General features: G+C 44.9%; 1 protein-coding gene across 3 annotated transcripts; it reads right to left on the bottom strand.

Moving 5' to 3' along the window:
* Positions 1 to 1,957: 1,957 nt before the first annotated feature.
* On the bottom strand, positions 1,958 to 21,170 carry CBX7 (chromobox 7). 3 transcript variants are annotated; one of them, XM_025185220.2, is made up of 6 exons: positions 20,882 to 21,170; positions 18,713 to 18,756; positions 14,360 to 14,425; positions 13,779 to 13,845; positions 11,948 to 12,287; positions 1,958 to 9,874 (listed from the first exon to the last, which is right to left on the bottom strand). In XM_025185220.2, the coding sequence occupies exons 1-6, from the start codon at positions 20,948 to 20,950 to the stop codon at positions 9,720 to 9,722; spliced, it is 741 nt and encodes a 246-aa protein (XP_025041005.1). In that variant the 5' UTR covers positions 20,951 to 21,170; the 3' UTR covers positions 1,958 to 9,719. The 3 variants fall into 3 exon arrangements, 2 of the variants coding, with proteins under 2 accessions (XP_025041005.1, XP_006111596.1); XM_006111534.4 differs by having other exon boundaries at positions 1,958 to 9,877; positions 20,882 to 21,162; XR_012905999.1 differs by having other exon boundaries at positions 9,742 to 9,877; positions 10,762 to 12,287; positions 20,882 to 21,165.
* Positions 21,171 to 22,912: the final 1,742 nt, after the last annotated feature.

Below are 22,912 nucleotides of genomic sequence, written 5' to 3'. Positions count from 1 at the left end.
CCTTTCCCACAACTGCCTTAGCCAGTTATTCCCCCTTTTTTTGGTGCTTTTGATATTTTCCTTTGCAAGTGTACTGCTTTGCATTTAACCTTTATTGAATTTCATCTTGATTTCAGACCACTTATTTAATATATCAAAATAATTTTGAATTCTAATTCTGTCCTCCAAAGTGCTTGTAACCTCTTAGCTTGGTTGCCACCACAAGTTTTAAAATGTACTCTTTGCTCACTCCTCCATATTGTTTATCCAAGGTCAGGTATTACTCAATATTTTCATATACTCATACAGGATTCCTCTTGATAAGGTCTTGTTTGACAACAATACTATTGAGAACTGCTCCAAATACAGTCTTTCAAGTAGTTGTTTACTCACATTACAATAATGTAATTTAGACCATATTTTACTAGTTTGCCTCTGAGAATAACTGCATCAAAAGGCTTACTAAATATCAATACATCACACCTACAACTTTCTTGTTGTCCACTAGGCTGATTACTGTGTCAAAGAAGGAAATTAGATTAGTTTGGTATGATTAGTTCTTGACAAATCCCTCTGTTTATGTGCTTATGTATTGTAACCATTTGTTCTATTTTCTTTCCAAGTACTGAAATTAAGCTAACTGGTCTATAATTCCCCATCATCTTTTTGCTTTATGGCAGTGATGACAGCAAGCAAGTGGTTAAATACATGCCTGCCAATGGGGGTGAGGAGGAGAAGGGGGCATTTGTCCCAGGGCCTGGCAATTCAAAGGGGCCTGGGGCTCCCGACCACTGTCGCTACTGCAGAAACAATGGTGGCTGGAGCCCCAGGCCAATTAAGTCACAGCCACACTGAGGACAAGCTGCAGTCTGGGCCATGTGGAGGGCTGGCTATCCCAGACCCGCCCCTTCTACTCAAGGCCTCAACCCTTTTAGAGCACAGACACAGTCCTTCTCCCCCACCCACACTCACACACCTTACCCAGGGTCTCCCAGAGGCTGTCAGCTCCCCTGGTTAAATAGATCAGTTCAACCCTGCATTGCCACTATCTGGCAACAATGCCATTTTAGTTAGGAGACTGCTGCTATTTATGGAAGTTTTTGAAAATATTCAGGCAAACATAGGATGGCTTTGCCTTTTATACTGATCCACTTGTGTTAAGGGTTTTTCTGTATACAGCTAAAACTAACTTTCCATATTTAAAATAAATAAAAACACCTAATCTGCTTGAGATGGTCCAATAAGGGAACTTGTCAGAAAGTGTCCTTATTGCCCTCATTAAACGTCTCTGTTCATCATACACACATGATTTCCATCCTCCTAAGCCAATAGAACTACTGCACATTTATCCCATAGGCCAAGAGTAGGGTTGCCAGATGGTTTAACCACAAATACTGAAGCCCCCCACCCCCAAAAACAACCCACACTGGGGAAAAAATTATGTTGAAGGGGGGAAAAAAAAAGGGGGGGAGGGGAGACCAAAGTTGAGAGGGGAAAAAAAAAACCCAGCATGGCCCCTTTCAGAGTGTGTGCAGAGTCAGAATAGGGATAGGAACAGAGTTGAGCACTAAGACCTAGGGAAGGCACCTTGGTCTTTAGGCTTTTTGCCGGCAGCCATTTTGTTTTCTTGATCAAGCCAGAATGCAGCTTCCCTGCAGAATCAGTGGGTCTGGAGGTCAGAGGGCTGGGGTTGTCAGGGGCCGGGCTCAGTTGCCGAGTGTGTCATAGGGTTGCCAGATGTCCGGTATTTTCACCTCCTGGCCGGGGGAGGGGGGAGGAGCGGAAATAAATCAGAAAATGCCAGACATTTTAGATGTCCGGTATTTTCTGATTTTTTTTAAAACCAGACAGGAGGCGAAAATACTGGACTGTCCAGGTCAATACCGGACACCTGGCAACTCTAGCCAAGAGATCAGCAGAGAAAGAAAGGAGTTGTATAATTTAGGGAGAAAATGACAACACAGAAACAGGCCATTAGTTAAATGTCAGTTCTCATATTTAATATTTTTAATAATTTTGTTTGCAACATTTACCACATAAATCATCTAAATAAATAGATGCTGTACAGTCTCTTATCCATATCAGTACAAAAATAAAACCACACTTTGCATCAAATTGTAACTAGACCTGTCCTCCTATTTGTATTACAATCTCCATTTACAACAAGCACTCACTCAGAAAAAGGCATTATACTTCGGGGGTGTTATTTTTGTTTGTTTGGAATTGATTCGTTCCCTCAGCCCCCTCTGCCCAAATACATTCAATTAGTCTGTACAAAAGCTAGAAGCTCATTCTGTGCAAAGGAAGCTTTCTTGTGCAAAGACTCAGGTGCTCTATCATGCAAAGAATTAAAAATAAAATAGCCTTCCCCAATCTCACTCCTTGTGGGAAACAAATATAAAAATATGCAGAAAAGTCATATTGTAGTCTTAGAAGAACCCAAATCAAGCAGTGGAGGAGCATGGGAGAGAAGATCAGTGCTGAAATGACAGCAGGAGGATTGGGGTTCCTCTAAACACAGATGCCTGTTACTAAGTAAAACTCCCTATATAGCTAGCTAAAATACTCAGGTTTTTCTTTAAGCCTAAACTGATAATAAAAAGTTCCTTTGTGCCTGTGCTATTGGACATGAGATGAGACAATAACCCACTGGAAGAGTCCAGCAGCCACTGAAAACAGCTGTTGGGGTTGCCCCTATCCCAAAGAATTACATATGCTTCCCATCCCCAATAAGCTATTAAAGTGCAATTTGTCAGGAAAAAGGAAATAAAAAGATGTCTCCAAAACGAGAGATGGAAGAAACTTATTGGATCACATCTCAGCTCTCTCTAAACACTGGGACTACTTCTGTTGAACAAAACAAACAATCCCTTAACACAGGAACAGAGTCTAATTATTCCCCTATGTCCAGCAAGTGACAGGGGAAAAATTTGAGAGTGTGCGTGGAGGGTTTTTTTTTTTTTTTTTTTTTGAAGGTGGATGCGGAGTTTTAAAGTCTCCTCTCTGTCTTCATTGAGCCTTTGTTCACCTGGCAAGCCCGGAATGGCAAACCCACCCTAGAAGTCATCGAAGGGATGCAAAGGGCTCAATGGCAGATGTGGAAAGGAGATAAGGAATAGTCCATGGCCTAAAATGGATACATCTTTCCCTTTTCCAATGCCACTTTTCAAAAGAAGCAATAAAAGAGTACTCAGCGCTCCTAGTGCTTTCTTTGCATCTTCAAAGTGCTTCAGACATTCTTAGGCCTTGACTTAAGAAAAGCCAAAAAGCAGACTAACATTTTTACAGATTTCAAAGAATTTTTGGTGCTACTTCCACCTTTCTGGTTAACACCTCCTTCCCCCAAACTCTCTAATCCCAGTCATCCCTCTCCTACTGTTGGCAATAAAATTATACAGAACAGATAGATTTTAAGAGGTCAGGTTTTTGAGAGACACTCAGTGTCCCCCTTCCAGCCCAATATGTCAATCAGGCACCTCCAACACCCACATAGTTGTGAGAGGAGAGAATGCATCATCTTTAAAAAGACAGGCAGGTTAACAAGTGGCCCACAATTAATAAAAGCAGCCAACCCTTTGAGCATAAGATGTCTATCCATCCCATTTGGCAAACACAGTAATTGTGTCACCCATTCACTTGCTAGCCACTAGCAGCTTCCATTACTGGGCTCAGTTGCTCTGTGCTACTTCTGATCATCCAGAAGCCACTGCGTATTCAGAAATCTCTGCTTTCCCTCATCCAGCTACTGAACACAGAAGCAAATGGCTCTCTCCACACATGCTCACCTACTCAATAACCATTCAGAGCACACAGAGGAGTGCCAGTTAATTCTTCTAAAATGCTGATTGATGCAGGGCCATGAAGTCCTAAGGGGGAGAAGGAAGCGAAGAGATAGGAAGATTATTCAGTGCAGCCAGTGTATTCAAATGCACAGAGACATATTCCATCTCCAAATTACTCCCTCCCCCCCATGCATATAATATGCTTATCTTTTCACTCAAGAGGAAGTAAGAGAACACATCCGTGGCAAAACCAACAGCTACGACAGGCCAGTGTGGAGTGCACAGAAGAAACTGGCCAGTTGAATGAAGCCATTAGTGACTGTCAAGACTCAGAATTGGGATTTACAAAGGATGGGAGCAGAAGTTAGCCTCCAACAACAAAATAAGTTTGTCACTTGGTCATCTGATTTTATTCATGGGAAGGATTAACATGATGCAAACCCTGGAAGGGCCTCACAAGTCAGTGAATACTCCCTGCATCGCATTGCACTCCTCTTCCTGAAACAACTGGCACTGTCCCCCAATGGTCCATCCTGAACAGTCTAACAACATTCTTACTGACAATGGGGATATGATAACACAGATCCAGCACAACTCTGGAGCCCACGCAATGCTGGACCTTACAAGGTAGTTGTGCCATTCACTGGAACTTTCCACCCTCCATCCTATGCTGTAGGAACAAGTACACAAAATAGGAGCAGAAGGAAAAAAGTGTCACACTTTTTAGAAAGGAGGTTTGCTTCATTCCTGGTTCAAAAGCATGAAGTTATAGTTCAGCAAAGGGGCCCCGCTTTAACCATCAACTGTAGGCTACTGCCTGCAGCCATCAGCCCTGTTTCTTCACCCCAATCTTTGTTGTGGTGTTTGCATTATCTCCTATTAGCAGCCTGCCTATTTTTCAGCCAACATGAGGCCACTCTCTCTATTCCAGTTAAACTGTCAAACACACTACTAAGCATGGGGCTAGGGTAGAGCAGGAAGCTTATTGGGGCCAGGGGCCCCCATGAGGTCAAAACCAAGTTCACACATTCAATCAAACACACCAGAAGAATCTTTCCGGACAGTTTCACAACATTAACTACAAAACAAAAAACACCCTGTTCTGATATGTTAATCACATGCTCGTTTCTGTCTGAGGCTCTGACTTAGTCAGGGTCACTTTCCTGGCAGACTTGGGTTTATTTTGGCAAAAGGAACTGCATCTGGGTGTTCCCACAATATCCTGTCTGCCCTTGAAAACAAAATGGGACTGGGCACATCCAGGGCTCAAGCCGTTTCAGGGGAATAAGGGGTGTGCTGAAGACACAGATCTACTAATGGGAGGTCTACACTGTGAAACAAAGACCTGGAGCAAGAAGTTTCAGAGCCTGGGTCAACGGACTTGGGATCACACAAAGGGGCTAAAAATAGCTCGGTAAATATTTCTGCTTGGCTAGGCATGGGAACTTCTACATGGGTATTTTTAGCCCTATCATGGGAGCCCAAGTTAGTTGACCTGGGATCTGAGATATGATTCTGGGAGATTGTTTTTTGCAGTGTAGATGTACTTTAAAGATACCACTACTCACTTATGCTTGGTACTCTGTGGAATCAATAATATTCGGGGTGGGGATAAAAGGAATTGGGGGGAAGGAAAAAGCTGTTTTCAATAAGTGTTTGTACTGAGCCTAGCACAAAAGAGTCCCAATGAGATTGGGACCTCTAAGTGTGGCCATGATACAAACCAAACATAAAAGACCATTATGAACAGATGCATGAAACAAGCATTGCCTGCCCTAAGAACTGCCAGCAAGTTCTTACAATGCAGTTCTGTTCTTAAACAAAATGCAGGTCCCTTGAGTAATTCTGCTGGCTGAAGTTTCCACCTTGCAGTCAACAGAACTATAGGGGAGATAGTTGGATTCTATTCTGGCTCATCTTTCAAATATTAAACTCCAACTGGACCCTATTTTGTTTTTTGCATCAGCCATAATAGCTCGTGAAGCTCCCATCACAGAACCTTTGATTTTTGTGACAATAGCCAACAATGCCCCCATATGACTTTCAGATTCCAAGCTGAGTTTGCAGTAAGAAACTTTGCACTTGTAAACTGAGAACATCTGATTTGAAAATCATTAACATTCCACCACCTTGGAGCCCACACCAAGATTTCTCCAGCCCCTTTTGAGAAGAGAACTGCACTTTAACGAGATTAAAAACAATAAAACCATTCTGTGAAGAGTAAGATTGATTTTTAAAATCGGCGAACCTTGCTAAGGATGTGTCATAATGGATAAAATACATGCTTAGTTTCCTACCACAAAACATCCTCCCCCCCTTGTTCTCTTCACGCCCAAGAGAAAGTCAATCCACATATCAGCAAGGTTCTGCATCTCAACAGGAAATGGATTAACAGCCCCCCACCCTACCCGCTCTGACTTGGGCATAAAGTACTATGGCTAAGACATCTCCTTAATCATTTTAGGTCAGGAGAGGAAGTTAGTCATTAGAAGCAATACAAGTAAACATCTACAAAAGGGTTAAAAATGAAGCAGTGGGTGAATGCTGTTTGCAACAGCTCCAAAGCTTCCACTTACAGTTAAATTTGCAAAAACAGTGTTATTCAAAGAAAATTAATGTCAAGACAGAATTCTTTGGTCTGGAAAATCTTAGTGGGTGCATAGAAGGTAACAAGGAAAGAGAAAAGCAGAACATAAGTCTTGTGAGAGAAGCCTTTTGCTTGCCTTTACAAATTTCTGCAGCTTTCCAGATTTTGGCCAAGGTGAGAAACATCCACACACGAGTTCTGCTTGCAATATTTCTGGACTAAAACTGGAGAAAGTGCATAGGCAGCCATACCCATATAGAACAGAAAAAGTTACAACCATTCTTCTAGATCCTACAAAGGTTTGGAATGATAAATTGTGATGCAAGTTCTTTAAACTCAAGTGGCTATGATTAATCTTCAAAATCTGTAGTCACCTGGATCAAAGACGCCCTGATTTCAGACACGCTGTGCACCTGCAACTTTCAAGGAAGTCATTGGGAGATACAGGTGCTCAGTAGGGATGTAAAATTTTGATTAGTCGATAAGGACGCTTCTGCCTTTGAAGTGTATTTCAAAAGCAAAAGCACTGCAGGGAGCATGGGGCCAGCAGGAGACTCAAGTAGTCCCTTGCTGGCCCCATGCTCCCCGTGGCAGACTGCTTGAGTGCCCTGCTGACCCCGGGCTCCATGCAGTGCTGCTGCTTTGAAACACTGTGGGTAGCACAGCATCAGGTTCCACACGATGTTTCAAAGCATCATCACTTCATGGAGCGCACAGTCAGTGGGAGAGTCCCCAGCTGACCCCAGGCTTCACGTGGCGCTGCTGCTTTGACAATGCAGCATGCAGCCCGGGCCTCCTGGACCAGGTGGCCCCGGGATGCATGTTGCATTTCAAAGGGCAGCACCATGTGGAACCTGGGGTCTGGCCCCAGGCTCCACACGGCGCTGCTGCTTTGAAGCGCCCCTTCCTCGCTGCCTCTTTCTGATAGAGGCAGCAAGGGGGAAGGGGGAGTGACTAGTTGACTAGCCTGTCGACTAATCATTCACATCCCTGATCCTCAGTGCCTTTTTGAATAAAGTAATGGGGAAAAGAGGTTATTTCCATGTAGGTGACTATATATGCATTAAGGAACCTAACTCTAGGCAACCATGTCTGACATACTTTGTCCTGAGTCTATGTTTATCTCATGGGTTGCACCCGGTTTTTTTGTTTGTTTTTTTAAAAAAGGATTCAGCGCTTCTCCTCTGATGCCTACTCTCATCATTAAAAATAATCAACTCAGATTCCACCTCCCTCTCAATATTCCTCACTTATAACATCTTGGAGCTGGAGCAATCTGCTGCATCCTCCATTTTGTTTATTTTGAGGGACAAAAATATTTTCAGTGAGACACCCAAAATTTAGGGTGTTTCAATCCACCCTGCAAGTGCCATGACCTAGTGGAAGGCAGTCTCATCCTATTAGCAGCTACCACCTATTAAAGGTAAAGTATGCTTTTTAAGAAAGCTTAGGGGCAATCCAAGAGCTTTATAAAAAGCAAATGTTTGGAGGACCCAGTGCATCAGTGTTGCAGAACTCCTAAATTCTGCAGGCCTGAAGCTAAGCTCTCCAGGATAAGAGCTTTTTCCATTGACACTTAGCTTCAGCTCTGTAGGAAAGAGGGTTCAGATAGCATAAAACCACCAGTCATTTTTTGCAGGGTAGAAGTAAAAGAGCCAGAGCTGTACTGCAGCATATAGCCCCACAATTCCCCCTTGAGGGTCTAACTCCCCCTTCTTGCTTTCCATAGGGAGAGAGAGATTTAACTTCTTTAAATAAGTTTAAATTAAAGAAGGAAGAGAGTATGCATGAACAGATGCTGAACTATCAACTTTGAAAATACGGCAATTCTTAGAAACCCCAAGACATCACAAGTAGAATCCGGCACAAGTCTCCAGATATTTGTAAGTGCAACATTAGGAAGAGTCTATTGAACGACAGGTAGCTTTCCTCAGCAAAACTTTTTAAACACTTCCAAAGGTATGGTCACTGAGTAAAAGGACAAAAATAAGGACGGGGTGTCACAGATACTGTAAGGAGATGGAAGTTGAAAAGGGAAAATATAAATAGGGTACTCAATCCGAGAACCCTTATCACATTAGAAGATAAATTTTAAAAGTTTAAAACTGTTAGAAGTCTAGAAGGCTCCTCCCAGCCATTTTGCTCTTTACATTTGATATGAGGTGGGGAAAAAACTCCACACTATCTAGAAGCAGAAACTGACCAGCTCACGTCCAGTTTCACTGCCGGATTCTCATGCACTAGGCTACTGCTGCTGTCTCTGGATTTCCAGCACTGCCAGGCAGTGTTTCAATTCTTTGGTGATCCCCAAGAAGAGAGCCATCCCTTTTTACTAAAGCATTTTCAGGACACTACTGATATCCATTCTGGATTTGGTTTTCAGCAAAGGGGATCCTCATTCCTCACTGCAGGGTTACACACTAATACCTTCCCCTTGCCATATTTCTAGATCAGAGAAGGGCTCTAGTTAGACAGAAAACTTCTAGGAAGGTCTCTGGATAAGGAAGAATGAGTACTTCTTTGTTAGTTTATACTAACCTTTGGGGGTACAACTAAGTTTCAGCGCTGCCTTTATTAAAGGCCCAGAAATCCAAAGTGAGCATGTATAGCTAATATGCCACAGCTCGGAGGTTACAAAGATGTGTGTACAGGATCAGTGGATCACACAGAGAGGGAAGACATCCTTTCAGTCTTCATAGAATTACACTAACCATTATAATGTTCAATGGAGCTTCCTACCTTCCGAGGCAAGCGGGTTACCTGCAATACTGCCACAAGCACCACAGTGCCAGGCCACAGGAAAAAAAATATTAGGAAGGGAGAAAGCTTATAACAGACTTGAGTCACTCAAAGTGATTGGGTCTATTACATCTCATTGCTGAAGTTGGATGGGAGGAGGAAGAAGGGGAGGATGATTTCCCGAGAAAGTATCTTCACTCAAAGGACAACTGCAAAACAGGGAAGCAAGCAAAAGGTCCAACCCCTTCTCCGTCCTTGTGTCTTCTCTCACCCTGAATTCAGCTGCCAGAACTAATACAGCAAAGGGAATACATAAAGGAAAAATTTCTTAATATTCCCTAAAAGGGGAGTCTTTGCCACGGAAAGGGGGTATCAGTTTCTCAGACAGACAAAGCAACAACAGACAAGAGTGTGTGTTATATATAGTAACAAACAAAAACACAGGCACCCCTACATTGCCTTTTGTTTTTGCGTATCTGAAGGGGGGGAAAGAAAAATCTATGAGACTTCAGTTTAAAAAAAAAAAAAAACCCTTTGTAAACATTTTTCAAAGAAACATTTTGGATTTTTTTAAAAGTGAAATAATTACCCCACCCCAAAAGAATTTGATTAGGAACATTAAAAATGGAGATTCAGAGCTGCACACTTCGGTCTCGGAAGAATCCCTCAGCCACTTGTGCTTCTCTGAAGGTCACGGTAATGGAGTTCGCCGTGATGTCTGTCACTGTCACTTCACTGGGGGACAGCGTGGGGATCCAGGGGAGGTTGCCATCAACTGCATCCACGCCTACTGCAAAGGGAGAGGCGGATAAGAGCACATTAGGAAAAGAATAAGGGGCAAACAGAAGAGGAGCATCCTTGCTGGCTACGGGTGGGTGACATCAATCTGTGCCAAGCTTGCACATGCTCCAAGGCACTATATGTGTCTAACACATACACCCACCACAGAAATTAAGGGGTAGAGGGAAGGGATAGGAAGATAATGGGACTTGGAAGGGTGAGGTAAAGAAGGGGAAGTGGCAAGAAGAGCGACTGACAAACACACAATCAACTTTGCAGGCCAACAGTACCACCACGCTTACAGGTCCATCAGAATTTTCATTATACATTACCCACCCTCTTGGCAAATGGGAGTCAATATTCCACTTTAGGGGGAATATCTTGCAACTGGATCTCAGCCCACAGGTGTCCTAGCTCATGCACGTGTTCACTGTAATGTAAAGTCAACCCCCACCCTATCAAACAACCAAACCAACCAAAAACCACAACACTCACAACTCATTTTCCAAGCTTGTCCCAGACACTTCATACTCCCTGGGGTCTAAGGAGGGCACTAAAACGGAGGATTTTCCTCCATTGTACCACCAATCCAGCCAAGGGAAGGGCTGGATGTGACTCTCTCCAAAGCCCACCAATGCCGCTCCTTTGGGGTCCAAAGGGTACAAGAGTCTCCCTCTTCGCTCCCTCCCCACCGAGGGAAAGAAGCTGAAAACATCCACTCTCCCCTGGAGCACCTAACCTCTGCCATTCAAAGTGAAGGACCCAAATACCCCCCACTTCCACTTCCCCACATCATAAGAAATTTAAGAACAGATTGAACAAATTCCCGCACCCAAAGAGAGCCACAAAAATATATGGAGAGGGGAGGAAAACATCCCCTCTCTATTACTTTACCTGTACTGCACCCTGTTGTCCCACCTGGGTATGGAATGTGGACCCCTTAACTGGGCATTTCCTGGCTTCTGTCTCAGATACCTGAGGTGTCTCTACTCTCACCTCGGAAAGAGTCCATTCACCCAGACACTAACCGGAATTCCGAATGTGCACACGTCGAGGGGAGAATAGAAAAATAGTTTTACATTTCTCTAGCACCATTCATCCTTCAGATCCCAAACTGCTTTACAGACGACACAGCTAAGGATCATCACCCACCATCAATATGCAGGAAGACTACCATTCTGCATTAGTAACACTACACAATCACAAAGAGGAAGGTGAATACTTTCTCCAATTGAAACCAGAAGGGAAAATTTAGATTGCCAGACCCCAATTAGCCCCTGGGTCCCATCTAATTCTAACTTGGATAACACCTACCAGGAGTGCTACCATTTTCTTAGCAACCACAAGTGATAAGAAACTTCATTTTACATCTCATCACGAAGGCCCCACCTTCAGAAGCTTCAGCTTTGCAGGGCTAGTGGTTTGCTATTGACTCGAAGGGATGTGATTCCTATGATGCCACAAGCCTTCCCTGCTCCAGGAGTTTTCCTGGAGCTCTGCTGTCCACTTCTTGAACCTATTTAACCTGTGATATTTGATGAAGTTCCAATGATCTTTGAATTCCACCCTCAAATCTGGTGATGGAACACATTAAAGGGATTTGGGTGGGGGAGGGTTCTCAATGACATTTGCACACATGCCTCAATGTGGCACTGATAGAGGATTATCCTTTATGTTCCCTTTATCGGGGGAGGGAGAGGAATGTGTGCTGGAACATGGCAAGACACAGAGCTTCTCACTGCAACAGACAGAGTATCAGCTCTCTGGGAAAGCAGCACCAGCTTTCACACACACTACAATATGATGATGATGGTCACCAATATAAAAAACACACAGGTGTCAACACCACAGAAACAAACTGATAGATTAACTGAGTCATTCATCTAGACAACTTGCAGAGGTGTTTGGGGACAACTTGGCCAATAACAGCTTTTGCACACACTGTAACGAGCTAACGCAAATCCATGCTCCCAGGATGCAGTAGGCAAGGGGGAAGAGTGAGTGCATATCTGGTAAACAAAATCAGAGCATCATGCCAATGCCTCTGAATTCAGAGTCAAATGGGGTTTCCCGGCCTTACCTTCTTTGCTAGCATGCTGCGTAGCATCCCAGTCATTGGGAGTCTGCCTAGCCTCTAGCGCCACTGAGTCCTTCAAGAAGAACTCACGCCTGTGGTTACGGCTCTCTAGGCTTGACATGCGTGGGAACTTCTTCCGCGAGAGCCGGAGATATTTCTGGTTCTTGCGCTGCTTCCGGAGTGGGAATGGTAGGACACCTCCCGCACTCTTTTCCGATAGCTCTGTCTGCCCTGGTTTGGCCCCCGCCAAATTGCTCCCTCCTCCTCCAAATCGCCGAGATAGAGAGAAACAGAGCTTCTCCTTTCCCTTGTGGGCACTCCTCAGGTCCATACCATACAGTCTCTGTGAAGAGCAGTGGAAGAGAAAGGCCAATCATCCCAGAGTAACAGAACAAAAGCACCTGTGTGTTTCAGTGCCTTTGCAGGAACAGAATCATGCTAAGAGGAAGGGGGATGAGAATTTACAGGTGTACAAACACGTAGGAAGGGGAAGAGTTGCGCAGTGAGGTCACTCAGCAGAGGGAAAGCTTGAGATGAATGTCTTAAGTCAGTTATACCAACAGCAAGATCTATTAGTGTACAGAATAGTCTCCTCTTGAGACAGCTTGGTTCATTGCTGAGCATTGGTCTAGGAGTCAGGCAACCTGGTTCTAGTCTTGTGTCTGCCACTTATCTTCTAAGTAACCTTGGACTTATCAATTTACTCCCTGTGTCTCCATTTCCCCTCCTATCTTTTGTCTGTCCTATAAAGACTCCAGGGAAAAGGTGGTCCCTCGCTATATGATGATTGTCCAGTGCCCAGCAAAACAGGGCCTGATCTTGACTGGAGCCTCTTGGCTCTACCATAATAAAAATAAATACAAGTTGGAAGCTTTAGTGCTTGGGATGTTTAAAATGGAGAAGACGACCACAGAGAGGTTTACAAAAAGGGTAGGCTAGTTGAGCCAATAAGTCTTTCCTATCTCTAATTCCTAGAATTATCTCCATGGCACAGCAGTGGGCAGACATATTATGGTTATTGGTGCTAGAACTTTGCTTCCATGTGATTAATGGCTTTGGCATTCCATAAGGCCAAGGCCTGCTTTGAATCCAGTGAGCACACAACAAAGCAGCATTTCTTTAATGGCAGAACTCTAATTGCCCTACTTCTGCCTTGTGGAGCCCACTTGCTCTCCTCTAATTCCTTAACTGCTACAAACAGACCAGCTCCACCTGGGCTACAGCACAGCTTAAGTTTTGCTGAAAATAAACATTAACATGAAGGCACCAGCCTCACTGGAGAGCTGTTTACAAAACAGAATATCTGAGTTCTGCCCAAACTTCCCCTATTATTCACATAGGGATAATCTCCAGTAGGGAGATGCTCTCAGTGCCCCTCTCAGAGCTTAAAGCAGCAAAGAAAGGGGACTTGTGCACATCAGAACAAAAAGGCGTTTAACACTGTGATATCTGACACTTTGTAAAACCCTGGCATAGAGCTACAGTGTGCTGTGTGTAATAGGTGGCTAGCCACTCTCTGCCACTGCTGCAACATCCAAACTGGCACCTGTTAACATGCTATTTTGAGTCCCGCCCCACACAAAGCTGGCTACCCCAGCATGGCGGGCAAGCACGCCCTCAATCTCAATCCGCTAGCTGGGTTAGAACTGCAGCTTGCTTGTCCACATAGAATTTCAAAATGTGTTAGCAATTATGTTTAAAATCCACCACCCTTTCTTCCTAGCACAGAATATTGCAAACAGAAAGCTAACTCCACCCTGGAAGATCTATAGACAGCACAACAACAGAAGGGCTAAGGATGGGAGAGGACACACCAGGAAGAGTGAAAGGTTACCTGTAATAAGAGGCGCTTTGGTTTCGGGCCTCTCTTCCTGTATCCTGATGCACGATCTCTTTCTTCTCTGCAAGGGGAAAAGAGACACACACAAGATAACAAAACCACAATACAGAACACAGCACAATGCCCAACTAGGTCTTTTGCTCTCTGTACCTAGCTAGTTCCCTTAATGCCTTCACCAGACTCCACTGGCCACCATATGAATGAGAAGAAAATCCCAGAGGAGCTTCTCTTGGGAGTAAAACACAATCTTTTTTGAAGGGAAGCTTCACAGCTCTGTTGATCTAGGGTGGGACATTAGGCCTCTAGGTCACTGACTGGAAGTTATTCACAATAGCTCTCCAGCAGCATCTGAGCAATGACTGGCACTGACTTTTTTTCTTGCCTATCTCAGCAGAGTTTCAGGGCTGAATGGACGATAGAGAATGGACCATACATTCCCAGAAGTGGCCACCCTTGGTGGCGACTGAGGCCTGTTGGCAGGAGAGCATGGGCCCATGCTGCATGCATTTTATGCATACAGGACTTTTTAAATTTTAAGTTTGCCTGAGGGGGTTGGGAAAAGCAAGCCCTCTTACTTCTCTTCATAAGCCACTACCAGGCGAGGGTCCAGGATGTGATCTTCTGGCTCCCATGTGCTGTATCTAAAGAAATAAAAATGAATATATTTTAAAATTCTTTCAATGAAACTTCTCTGTAAGGGATGCTTCAGGTGTTGCTGAGGCCCTGGAACATAACTCTCATGAGTGGGGAGTCAGGGAAACAGACCCACTACTTTTAGAGCTTTGGGGACTTCCCATGCACCCCCTGAATCAAACCCTCCAACACCCACACGAAATAATAGGAAGGGCTTACCACTACTGGCCCACCTGACTTAATGTCAGCAGAAGCATCAAACTACTCCCACGACTGAGGATTGAGCAAATCTGCTCTGCCATGATGCTCTCAACTTGGGGAGCAAATCCAGCATGGCAGAGCACTAATCACTAAGGCAACAGGCTGGTCTGATGGGATTTTCAAGAAAACAGGACTCTAATAATCTCAAGTGTCCTAAGAAGTATGTTTCTTCACCTATGTTTTTAACAGCTCTCAGATTACAGATGTTGAAAGGATTAAAACACCTGAATAGATTTTTTTACTACAGATTTTTTTTAAAGACACCTAGATTGGCACCTAAAGTAGATTGACTGATAACCTTCAAACCTTTTTGCTATTTCTTATTTTCCTAACTCCTCCTAGAGGTGACAACACTAGCTTTTACACCAGTTCTAGTTTGGGATAAGAACAAAAGGATGCATGCACATTGTTTTCAGCAGCACAGAAGCTGTTTAACATAAGCAGGTGTTATGGGAGAGGTCTGGAAATAGTACTTCTGAACTCAGCACCCAGAAAACAAAGCTAGCCTTGCAGAGCAGAAAGGTCATCAGCCTGTCTTCAGTTTTGTTCCTGACTTACGCAGCTGAGACAGGAACTGGGGGTTAGGTGAGGTATCTGTGGTATCAACGAAACACTTTAACGATGGGGAAGAGTTTTAAAAGGTGCTTTCTGATAAGAGCTTGGGCATAGAAGAGTTTAAAAAAAAAAGCAAGAGAAACAATTCTGGAAGGGTTACTACTCAAAGGTCATGCTTGACTGGGGTTGATATTTGTCTAGAATGCCTCACCTAGCCCAGAGGAGAATACAGCTCTAGAACAAAATGTTCCACAGTGATTTATTTTCTAGACTAGAAAGGTTTATTGCTCATGCAGCAGGGCACACGCTCAGATTCCTGAGGGGAAGAGAGAAGTGGTACCCAAAACCACTAGCAGGGCAGCAGTACTTGTACAAACTTGTTCTCAGGAAGCAGCAAGTCAAATTATTACAGAACAGTCTGGCTTGTGGATGAACAGGTGTAGATTGTGCATGTGGTTCTAGAACATTCACTCCCGAGGAAGAAAAAAGTACCAAAAGATACAGGAGGTTCCTAATGATGATTCTAGAAACCCTAATGTAGATTCCTCATCAAGGGAGAAGGACAGGTATGAAACACAGGGGTTCCAAGAAGATTACGGACAGATCACAAGGCTAAGGACAGGTCTTCACTATTCCCTGGTAACTGACCCTTCTCTCTCTTTTCATATCCTCTAACCAATTCTCCCCCATTTTTTCACCCAAGCCTCCTGCAGCAATCTCTGTATCTGCAAGCTGGCAGAGTCCAAATATTATTTGAGCAGAGGATGGTTTCTTTTCCTCATTTCCAGAGATTGGGCATTTGTTTTTTTGCAGAAGGGAGGGGGAAATCAGGCAGAGGATTCCTTTTCTGGAGGCAGAGGAGGAGAGAGATTTGTTACAAAAAACCTGGTGGGTGTTTCCTTTTCCTCTGCAGCTCAGCTCCCAGCTCACTGCAGTGGCAAAACACTGCATATATAAAAAAAACATGGTGCAATTTGCACCACACACACATACACACACACAGTCCAGGCTGCAGCAGCAGAACTGCAGAGAGCACACACTCTGGAAAACACAGATCACATGATCTTCCGTCCCCACTCCCCCCTCCACCTCAAACAAGTTGTAAACAAGCGTATGGCTGAGTCAGATCTGTAACCCTTCACACCCCTGCCTGCAGCAGCGCAACCCAGAGATTTGATAGGAGTGGCAAATTAATGAGGGAAATTTGATAAGAGTATGTGAAAAGCACAGGAAAGATGCAAATGCACTGCTTATACCGACCTTTTACCCTGGGATTCTCAAACAGGGATCATGAGTTTATTAGATGGGGGTAATGAGCAGGGTTCACCGTAAACCACTCAGGAGAAATTTAAATGCTGTCCAGCGGATTAGGTGACTATTTTTCCATCTAAGCCCCACCCTCCGCTAAGTTTTGGGTTTCTATTGGTGGTGCACATTCACACATGCCTGGGTGCACATAAAAATGTATTCTCCACATAGACAGAAAAGATTAGAGGGAACATTGGGTTGTGAGCTGTGAGCCTCCACCCCAAACTCTTTGTCTCCAGCCTTTATAATAGTGTTAGATATTAGTCAGGTGTTTTTAATTTATAGGAGTGGTCACATATAGTGGCTTGCTGTGTCAATGGGGTCACTTAATACAAAAATTTGAGAACCACTTGACCCTTTTCCATCAAAGCCATAGTGGGAGTAATTAAGTAACTGGTAAGGAAATCAGAAAGAGCCAAAAGGACATCGGCAAAACTAAGATGGGTAAAGGAATGTTCAGGAAGGTTAAGATGCAAACAAATATATGCTGCACATCTCTGGATGTACAGAGCTTTCAGAGATCAAGGACAGGGCACGGTGAAAGGAAGGAAGAGAGTTTACAATTGACGCATTTAGGTTTTAAGTAACGGCAGCCGTGGTGAAAACAGGTTTCAAAAATGAGATTTCAATCAACAGGGCTTGATATTTTCATGTTTTGCTGACATGATCTCTCAAAACAAGGACCTCTCTTGCCTCTGAGCCAGGAGGCTGCGAGGATTTGATTGCTTGTGCTAGGATTTTGTTTCACTGGGGATCTCAAGGTCTGAGGGAAGGGAAGAAAGAAGGCAAATGCAGATTAAGTACCGCACTGTCCTTCAGAAGAGATATTATACCAAGCTTCAGTCCACCCATTCCTTCAGGCTGACAACCAAGCAGAAGTTAAATAGGCACCACTGCAGTGACTGTACTTGTGGAAAGTAACATGGGACAAACACCAGCGTTCTGTGATTCTAGCAATGCACACATAATTCCCAACCTGACTGTCTGAATACACAAAGCTAAAGTTAACTCGAAAGTCAACAGGCCCACAGAAAAATGGCCAGGGTGCTAAACTGCATTATACAGAGACTGGTAATGAACAGCACAGAGTTAAACTGATCACAGAATTTATAGCCAGAAGAAAATCTCTCCCTTAACCACACCAAAGAGAGAGATAGGAACTATACACACGTGGGTGCCCACATACTCAGGAAGTGCGGGGGGGGGGGGGGGGAGAGAAAGAGGGTAGAGGGCATTTGGGGACGTTTCAACTTCTTTTGGAGCACTGAATCTAGATGGCCTGTCCTAGCCGGTCATTTTCCTGCAATTGCAGGAATTTGTTAGTATCACTGGACATCTATTTTCCCCATCTTTTCTAATGTGACTGCATGTGCACTTGCAGTATATTTCCATCTGAACACTGGTCCGTATATAGAAGAGTGAAGACAGATGTCCATATGGACTAAGGAGGAGCTAGTTCTATTAAGTAGACAGTTTACATAGTAATAATTTTACCTAATCTCTTTCATCTCTCAGCATTTTACAGATTGTTCCCTGCCTGAAAAGTCACTCCCAATTGAAATGCACAGTCTTCTGGGGAAGACTCAAGTAACTGTAAACTAAAATAATTTAGGACAGGAACAGAAATATGCTATAACCAAAGGAAAATAGTGAGAATCCTCAAAAGGCAACAGATTCCCTTGAATTGGACTATAACCAGTAAATCTGAGTCAGTGCCCCTTCTCCCATGAAGAGGGGTCTTTAATAATAAGCAGCAGTGCTCACAATGTGTGTCTTATCCAAAGGGAAGCACTTCTAGAGGTAATCTACCAACCCACCTCCTAATAATATGCTGGGGTCTTCTCAGTACTGACTTGGAAGGAAGAACACCTCCTACTGAAACACTTAAACCCTAGCATCTGGATTTCCTTTTGAGTTTTCCTATTTAAATTGCTGATTACTTGAATGGAGTAGAAATAGACAGTTTAAGAGGGAAGAGGGTAACAAAAAGAGATAGGCAACTGAGGGATAAAGGGCCCATATTTCAGCTTCACTAGTATTTATGGGTACATGGAATTTGTTTGGGGCTCTCCTTTTTGGACAAAGGTACAAGAGAATATATATTAATAACACAGGGAACAGAAATACAGCCAAAGCCATTATTGACAAGCAGAAAAAACAGAGATACTTACTTTGGGGGCCATCCTTTCCACTTCACTAGGTATTCTACTTTACCCTAGACAGAGAGGGGAAAGAAAAAAAAAAAAAGAGGTAAGCCCTGCAACCCAAAATGGGTACTACAGGAAGAGGAAAACCATGTCAAGAGAATGCCCTTTGGTCTGCACTGGCAATGGCACAACTGAAGAGCTTGTTTCCCTTCCCAGCCTTAAAAAATAAACTCTTCTTCATTAAACTAAATAATCCATAGGTTTCTCAAGCAAACATGAGACTACTTGGAGTATGCACAAATGACTCTACTATCAATCAGGGAGCACAGTTTTGCAAGTGCTTCCAAAGTGACTAATATACTAGAAGGCGGAGCCCTAGCAACCCTCCAACAAGCAGCCCGCATGTGCGCAGATACACAACTCATAAGCAACACTACAAGAAGTCTGCCAGCCTAAACATGATGGGAGAAAAACCTCACATCAGGAATGGAACAAGTATCGAGAGGGTTAGCAATAAGAAATCTGAAGAAATACAAGATTATAGAAGGTATGAAATGCTTCTCTGGCATGTCCCCTTCCAGTTGCTGCATGCTTTGCCCAAACACTGTCTCAACCATCCAAGCCACTCAACCATTTTACCTGAACAGCAATTCAAAGCTGAATTTAAAGGGTATCAACTTACTTACTAATGGAGGTGTGGAGAGAGAAGAAATGGCAAAGTATGGAAATCAGTTCCAGAGTCCTGAGGAGCGTGCGTATAATTGATATGATCTTTGAATAACAACAGCACCACTTTGCTCTTGCAACTTTTCCTCAAGTGTGGCGTATACAGGTACACAAATACTTACAGGGACGGGACATGTAAAAATTAAGATAAATTTAACACACCAAATGATTTGCAGGGGGAAAGGAGATCATGCAAGAGCATCCACTGATTTTGGGTCCCCAAGTTGACACACCTCGGCATGAATTTCAGAAGTGCGGAGCACCAATCATTTCAATTCAAATCAATGGGAATTCAACACCCCGGTGGGAAATAAAAAAGCCAAAGCCTCCAAAAACAGTACACACAATTAGTGGTAATTTAAAAAATTGGGACAAATTAACTTGCCCAAGGTTACTGAAAGTCAATGTCAGAAGCAGGAAATCAGCTACTTCAACTTCCATGTCTATCATTTAAGCACAAAGCCATGCTTTTCTATTTGATCATCTCTCCAGAGTCCCACATCAACATTTCAAAACTGATTTTGCATTCATTGCACTATGTCCTTTCCAATCACCTCATCATCTACAGCAGTGCCCATTCAAACCACAAATATCTCTTAGCACCCTAGAATCAAGAGATGGTCAAAAATAAGTGTCTAAGGTAGCGGAGGTTAGAGGTTAACATGCAGGCATCTCTCCCATTTCCATCAGTGCTTCTCTCTCCACACCCACATTTTTCCAAAAAGAAATGAATGAACCCTTACTTCAAATTAAGATCATCAACCAATTGGAGATAGGAGTCACACTTAAGAAACTTATATCCACAAGCATAAAGGATGGGAGAGGGAACTCAGGAAATTTGGTAAGGTGGACGATTCTTGAATGGGTCATTATTCATAAAGGGGAAGAGGTGAAAGGAAAAGAGGACCTAATTGCAAAGGTGGAAAAGGGAAGAAGAGCAGGCAGGAACCCTCTTCCCCTATAAATCTAGTATCTAGCACTTCTCTCCATTCCTTCAAGGAACAGCATACACTAAAATGGTACCTGTCCTGTCTCTGGGAGGTTGGAGTAGGCGGTGTGGGTGACTCCCACCCACCATACAGCTCTACTTGTAACATGGTAACTGAAAAAACATTCCCATACCCTGCAGCACAGGGGCTTGACAATGATTCTCCTTCACGACCCCTGCTCGCAGCAGTGCGAGTGCCCATCACCACGCCACCCCCCGCATTCGACATGGGTGAAGTACATATTGATGCCCCCCATACAGATGCCTGCAGCATGGGGTGCGAAATTATGCCCGTGTCCGCCACACCCCCTACAGCTGGAATATGCTGGAAAGGGCACAAGGGAGCAGGGGCTTCTGCGCCCCTTTCCGCGTGGTACACGAATGGGAAAGAGGGGTAGGCTCTGGAGCCCCCCTGCTTGCAGCACTGGAGGGAGAGGTGGAGGACTAGATGCTGTTCCCCCTCCCCCCCATATCCTCACCTTCCTGATGCGCTTCTTCCTGATACTCTCCACTGCAAACACCTGCTCCCCGATAGCAGAGAGCTCCATGCAGGGGGAAGGTGGAGGCGGCTACTCCCCGTACCGCTACGGGAGGGAACCGGCTGCAAGAAGGCGGCAGCGGTGGCGGCGGCTGGTCCCGGTTCTTACTCACGCTCACACACCCCCTCGCGCTCAATCTCGCCGCCGCCAACGTTCCATTTTAGAATCTGCGCAACATTTTCCCAGGCGCGCGCGCGCGCGGCCTCCCCTCCCGCGGGGCGCGCGCGCGCGCCTAGCCGGGTCCCTCCTGCCGCCAAGTGGTTCGTGAGCGTGAGATATATCCCCGGCCTTAGCTCGCTGTTCCCTACGGGTCTCTATTTGGCGCTGACTAGATCCTTGAGGCTGAAGGGACTGGGCTGCCCAGAGCCCCTCCACGCCCGCCCGCTCTGTGCACGGGCTGCTGCCTCTCTCCCGTTGGTGCCCAGCCCAGCAGTCCCCCTTTCTAGGAACCCTTGTCTGTAGCAGCCTGAGGGCCCATGCGCTGGTTGGTTTCCTGTCACAAGCGCCAGAGGATGGAAGGGGGATCAGGCGGATGGGGAGCGGGTGGCCTCACCCCGTTTTTCCCTTCCTGCAAGCCCAGGAGCAGCATTGCTGAGCTCTGGAGGCTTTAGAGCAGGGTAGTCTTTTTTTTTAAAAAGGACAGACCTTACATGAAGAAATACTGTGCCTGGGAGCTAGGAGACCTGGGATCTGTTCCCAGTTCTGCCCATGAAAAGCATGTAATGGTTTCCACAATCTCCACTGGCCAGGAGACTAATCCCATCCTGGCACACAATGGCTTAACCTTGACTGTTCACGATTTTGTCACCTCTCAGCTGGGCTACAATGATGTGATGTATCTGGACATGAAGCTCCAGCTCTTATGAAACTCCCACTAGTATAGAACATTACAGTGCATCATCTCAGCAACACAGGCAGCTGTGAGCACATCACACCTGTCTCCAGCTCTCTACCCTGGCTTTTCACAGAACATCAGGTTTAAGGTCTCAGATCTTCAATATGCTCCAAGATATGCCAAGATGTCAAAAGGACTCTCTAAAGGTTCAGGATGATTCAAACACCAGTGTTCAACAGTGGAATTTCAACAACTAAGGTAAAAATGGCAAGTTGTCCTGTGGCACCTCAGACTAACAAAAGTATATAGTACCACACACTTTCTTCAGGGTTTGTCTGTGCAATAGACAGCTTTTCTAGGGATCAGTCCATGGAATGAACTCTGAGGGCCATCACAAACCTCATCACCTGCTCAAAGGGCAAGGTGCATTTCTTTGACCTTGCATTCTCTAATACCATGGTCACCAACCAGTAGATCGTGATCTACCGGTAGATCTCAGGGGCTCTAAGAGTAGCTCTTGAGCCCTCTCTGAACTGTGCACCTGTGTAGTACATTTACATTAGATTTCCTCATTTGAGGAGCAGCTACTCACTGAGCAACAACACAGGTGAGTAGCTGCGAGGAATGGTGAGAGCTGGGAGGTCGGGAGGGCTGAAACACCCCAGCCAGCTGACTGTGGCTTTCAGCTGAAAGAGGCTGCCCCGCGCTCCAGCCGATCGGCGGCTTCTCCTCTGCGCCTGCCCACGTGGAGCTTGGTGCACCCTGGCTGAGCGCCATGGCCAGCTGGCCGGACAGCCACTTCTCTTCCCTCCAGCCCGGCTGCCCTGCGCTCAGCCCAGGGAGGCTGCATCTAGCTCCAGCTGTGCTGGAGAAAGCTTCCCAGGCTGAGTGCAGGATCACAGATGCCCATCTGATGGACTGTATACGACTAGCAATCTCAGACTACAACCCAGACTTCAAGACACTGGCAGATACTGTTCAGTCACAGGTGTCACTCTGAGACTTTGTTATTGGAAGAAAAAATATACAGGCAGTCCCCAGGTTACATGGATCCGACTTACATAGGATCCCTACTTACAAACGGGGTGAGGCAACCCCGCACTAGCTGCTTCCCCTCAGCAGACCAGGGAGACGTG

This window comes from Pelodiscus sinensis, chromosome 1 (genome assembly GCF_049634645.1).
Source record: "Pelodiscus sinensis isolate JC-2024 chromosome 1, ASM4963464v1, whole genome shotgun sequence".
NCBI classification, from domain to species: domain Eukaryota; kingdom Metazoa; phylum Chordata; order Testudines; family Trionychidae; genus Pelodiscus; species Pelodiscus sinensis.
Note: the sequence above shows the minus strand (reverse complement) of the source record. Positions and strands in the feature narration are given on the sequence as shown.

Excerpts from the sequence above, each read along its gene's own strand:
- CBX7 (XM_006111534.4), bottom strand. The coding sequence starts at position 20,950 with ATGGAGCTCTCTGCTATCGGGGAGCAGGTGTTTGCAGTGGAGAGTATC. Across the intron at positions 18,757-20,881 it reads GGAAGAAGCGCATCAGGAAG|GGTAAAGTAGAATACCTAGT; the intron begins GTGAGGATATGG and ends CTCTCTGTCTAG. Across the intron at positions 12,288-13,778 it reads CAAAGCGCCTCTTATTACAG|AGACTGTATGGTATGGACCT; the intron begins GTAACCTTTCAC and ends TGCTCTTCACAG.